General features: G+C 41.6%; 1 protein-coding gene across 1 annotated transcript; it reads right to left on the reverse strand.

The window, feature by feature from the left end:
• Positions 1-922: 922 nt before the first annotated feature.
• On the reverse strand, positions 923-4,201 carry ajm1 (apical junction component 1 homolog). Its single transcript, XM_062435097.1, has one exon. The coding sequence runs from the start codon at positions 4,199-4,201 to the stop codon at positions 923-925; it is 3,279 nt and encodes a 1,092-aa protein (XP_062291081.1).
• Between the last annotated feature and the right edge of the window lie 1,037 nt (positions 4,202-5,238).

The following is a 5,238-nucleotide window of genomic DNA, read 5'->3' on the forward strand; positions in this document are numbered from 1 at the left end:
GCACCATTTCAGTGTTCATTGTGGAGGCAGCTATCAAGTCCAGTATTGCTCCATTAATTCTGTAAAGCAGAATTAAAGCACTACAGAGTTTAGCCTTTCTCCAATCTACACCATTAGACTCAGTTAAGAAGAAAACATAAACATTCCATATAGTACTCCTACCTAAACAACAGTAAGAGTTTGTGCCTTCTTTTTTTTCTTGTCTTTTTTTTTTTTTTTTTTTTTTAGCACAACAGTCTCTTTTTCAGTTTTCATTACTTCCTCATGATGAGGATCTATGTTTCCACCAACAGTTATCTCGACAAAATCTTTCTTTACAGATGTGTCTATGATATAATATAATATAATATAATATAATATAATATAATATAATAAACAACTCCTTTTACAGGAACGTGGTACTTAACTCATGAAGCAACTTTGCATAGAAAGTATTTTCGTAGCTAAGAAAATAATGTTTCATATTTTCTGCATGATATACCATTTAAGTCACATATGAAAAATAGTCATGTTGTACTCGCTTACTGAAATGAACTCTCATTTAAAGAAGCTAAGTTTCAAAGAACATACAGTAGTAGCTAATATTCGGAAAAAAATCAAAATACAAGAATGTTTGTTTTCGGTAATCCCTACTAAAGGGAATGTGTTGTAACAGTTAATGGCCAAGATACAGATAAATGACTTGTGGTGAATAAAAAGTATGTACTTGTTAAAAAGATTAAAATAAATAATGTACTGTACTCATTCTGCACCTGACAGGAAATATTCTGATAAAGAATAATACTGACCAAGCAGACATGAATATATATCTATTTGATAACAAAATACTTATCTACAAATGTTTGTAACTGGATTGATATATAAATATGTGTAACAATATATATGTATTTCTATACATATATATTTACAACAAAAGGTGCACTTAAATAATGTCATCAAGGAGATGCGGGGTGCCTACCCAGTCCAAAGTCCTGGGCTCAGAGGCAGCCATAATCATGCACATAAACTGTTTACCGGTCCTCTTGTCAATAGGATAAATAGTAGTGGGTGTGAACCTTCTGTTACTTTCTACAAACTCACAGAGCTGCTGATACACCTTTGGGTATTCGTGGCGTAGGAAAACCCCTCGAATCCTCAACTCCCGTTGTATATTAATAAAACAGATTTCCCTGGCCTTTCTGCCTTCCTCTCCCTCTTTGTCAATATCTGCTGTTCCTGGTGGTGGAGTAAGGATCAGCGTTTCCATGTCACCCTCTTTCTTGTGAACCTTTCTTTCGGGGCTGAAGGAAGCCAGTGCGACCTTTGCATATTTTCTGACAGTTGGAGCATGATTCCTTGGCGATGGCCCGTCAGGCATTTGCTCACCGACAGCAATTGATACATTCAAGATGAAACATTCATTTGGGTCGTACTCTTTACCAGCCTCCTGCAGCTCCTTACAGTACTCCCCTAGATTGTCCTTGAAGCTTTCAAGCTCTCGAAGGGACAGGTATGTAGGAGACATAAGTAGACTATCCAGGCCATACTGCAGAAAGTTACTGGATGACCCAGGATTTGGGAAACCAAGGAAGAGAACTCCTCTACCTCGAGAAAGGTAGCCAACTTTTGCAATACGGGAGAAGGCTTTGTGGACTTCAACAGTCTCCCGGCAGTGTTTGATAATATGACGACATATGCTGCCAATTCTTCCATACACGCAGCTTTCTTTATGAATGTCCCAGTCCTCCCTGCGACAGTTGCGAGAGCAGTAGTAGGTGTAGCAGCTGTGGCAGGATTTAAAATATAGGCAAGCATTGAACAGGGTCTCTGTCCGCCGGCATTTGTTGTTAGAACACATCATTGTATCATCCTCATCTGGGCTCTGATCTGGGGAGCACTCATCTGCACTCTTCATTGCATCACTGGCCCCGTCCATATCGTGAAAAGCATCAGGATTCATTCTTATTGAGGTCGGCTGCTTGTCAAGTGGAGCAGGTTCATCTGTACCTGCCCTTGAGCTCTTTCTGGATAAAGATACTGCTTCTTCCTCATCAATTAGCTTCTTTAGTTGATCCAGAATGTCCTCACTTGCCCTTCTACTGGGTGGCTTGTAATCAGTCACAAGATCTGCCAGAAGCTCATCAAGTTGTTCAAGGCTTTGCTGTAGTGAGGCATTGTCATGTGTCTTCTCTTTGGTTGAGCTTTCAAAGTCACGCTGAGAGAGTTCTGGACCCTCTGTGCTTCTAGAGTCAAGAATGTCCCAACTAGCAGACCGTCCTTCAGCCCTACTAAGGTTCCCAGTTCGAATGTCGTTATCAGTGATTGTTATCTCAGGAGTGACAAACCAGAGTTTACTAGTAGTGCTCTTCGATGTTTCTGTTGGGCTTTTGTCAATCAGTGAGTTATCTGACATTGATAAAGCTGCATAGCGTCTTGGTGAACTGGAGAGATTAACTACCACTGGTTGTGGTTTGTCACCTGTGGCTGCTGCAGGCTTCCTTGAGTCAAGAAGATCATCATAGCTCTGACCTCTCTGAACAGGGAGAGGTTGTTCCCTCTCTACACGAGAGTCAAGAATATTGTCCCAGGACCTTGAGTAAGATTTGGACTCTGCGCCAATTCTTTGAGGTTCTACACATGGGTTGGCATACCATGGTGTTAGCACAGGGTCTTGACGTGATCTGGTTGGAGTGACTTGGGATACATAAGAGGCAGGATTGGTGGAATATCCAGATGCATCTGAGCCGTACCAGTCATCTGTTTGTGCCTGAATGACTCTAGCATGTCTTCGACCCTCTGTGTAATATGCCCTTGCTGGGATATGGTGCTCTGGAGGCATTGCATACATGTCGCTGGAATAATAAAACCTTGGCGGAGCAGTTTGGATTTGGTAAGACCTTGGATCATCCCCGTAAAATATTCTTGTTGGGGGTGTTTGTATTATGTATGGCCCTGGCTCATTTGCTGTGTAGGGTTTGGGATACCCTGCCTGCACAGAGTATGGATAGGCCTCCATCTCAGGATAATAGGGTCTTGTAGCTACAGCATGCACCACTCGAGTCCTTGGATCTTGCACATATTGCACTTTTGGAGTGTATGTTTGTCCTGGTGTGTAACGTTCATCATGAAAGTAAGAACTTGGTTGAGGAGGAGCAGTGGTGACATATCTCCCTGGGTCATCTGCATAAAAGAACTTGGTTGGCACATTAGGGCTGGAATGAGCTCTGCGTTCCCTACCATAGTACTCACCTGATGAAGGCATTCTTTGCAAAGGAATATCCATTGGTTGTATGTAAGTATTTGGCATGCTGCGGGAATATTGATAAGCTTGCCTACTTTCTGTGCCTAATGAGTCAGTGGGAGTTGGTGTTCTTGAGTAGGAGAAATGGCGTGGCACTGTCAGGCTCCTACTCCCCCCACTGTGGTGCCTCTGCCAGGGTATGTCCATTTGAGGTGTTGCCTGCTTCCGTCCAGATTGATGTAATGCTGCGTCATCAGGTTTGATGTCCACCCGACACCTGACATGAGGGCTAGTTGCTGGTTTATCCAGCCCTGCATCCTCAGAATTATCAGCACCATAGTGAGGTGAATATCTACTGCTGTCACCCATTTGTGGCTGCAACTTAATGGGATGTACATCATGCATATGAGCCCTAGTTGCTGCATAGGAGGATTCCCTACGCGGTGATACTTCTGGTCTCCAGCGAGAGTCTCTTGGAGCCCTTTGTGACTCCCTGCCCTTCCTCCCTGAAGATGTGGAGCCTTCAAAAGACACAGGGGTTAGACTGGTTTGGACACGAGTGGCACTTTTTGACCTGGTCCTTCGTTTTTGTTCAGGGACAACTACCTCACTGGCCATATCTGCTGCCATTGATTGAGGAGTTACCCTATGGCTGAAAATGTCTGGAGCAGAAAAGCGGTATCTCTGCTGATGGCCCAAAGCATTCCAGGCAACATCTGGGTTGGCTGCATGCCTATCAGCCTTCCTGTATGGGGACTCCATTGAGTATTTGTGTGATTTTGGGTAATCCAATGACTTATAGTCAAAGGTACGGCAGTGCCTCTTATTGACTTTGCTCTTACTGTCCTCCAGTTTGCTGCAATTTATAGAATCACATTGTTTGGAGGGTTGCAAGGACTTATAATGTGAAGAAATGGGGATCACTTTTATATCTCGATGCACAGTTGATACCAGTATGTCAGGCGGGTCTGTGCGTGTCATCTTAAAGGGACTCCTCTAGTTCTCTCCATCAAGTTGCTTTAATGTTGATGTGGCCTGGGGAGGAAAATAGAGAATTTCAGTCAGTGATATTAATCTGGGTAAAACAAATTTGTTCCACCAGCGAAGCAAGAAATACTATTCAGTGTGAGTTAGTTGATAGTCTGTGGACTAAACTCTGGAAATATTAAACATGCAGTGATATTCAATAATGAACATTAATTCTATACTGCGTGTTTAGGCTTATGCAAAATAAAATCAGTGATTTGATCTATTTATGAAAACTGACATATCCTTTCCACATATCTCCTTGCCCACAATCTTCTGTGGGCAAGGAGATATGTGTTCTGGGGAACATATCACTGAAGTTAGTTCAAAAAAGGTTGAAATGGTGTTTCAAATGTGCAAATGTAAAAGACAAAGTAAATGACTCCACTTACAACGGACGACAATTATAGTTTGAGCTTGAGATTCACAGCTTTTTATGAATCTAAAAACACTGGATACTGTGGGGGTAATAACTGTAAAACATCAAGGGTTTTGAAACAAAGAAGCAAACTATTCTGGGAGCCTTCTCCCTCAATTTCTGTCTCTGTGACAAGACATCCATTTGAAGGCTAAAATAAGTTCCTCTAATGAGTTTTGACCTCATGCTGTCTTCAGTGATGACATGACATCAAAAGTATGCAAGAGTATAAATACATGAAGCTTAATCTGTGTAAAAGCATCCGGAACTGGTTATTATAACAACAAGCAATACAATGGCTGTATTCCAGTTCAAAACTTCACGTTGTTGAAGTTTTTGCATTTTCCATTGACTGCAACTATATCCCAATTTTTAAACTTAAACTTAAAACTTTTAGTCCTCTTAGCATTTCTACTACATGAGAGGTACCAGTTAGATCATGCAAATTAAGCCAATGAGAAATTTAAAAAATGACAGCTGTGCTTGAAACACAGCATTCACACATGATGAAAAAACAACAGATTTGTCCCATTGTTCTTTGTATTTACTTCTGCATTAGTTAGATGTAATAACT

The sequence above is a fragment of the Scomber scombrus genome, chromosome 15, assembly GCF_963691925.1.
Source record: "Scomber scombrus chromosome 15, fScoSco1.1, whole genome shotgun sequence".
NCBI classification, from domain to species: domain Eukaryota; kingdom Metazoa; phylum Chordata; class Actinopteri; order Scombriformes; family Scombridae; genus Scomber; species Scomber scombrus.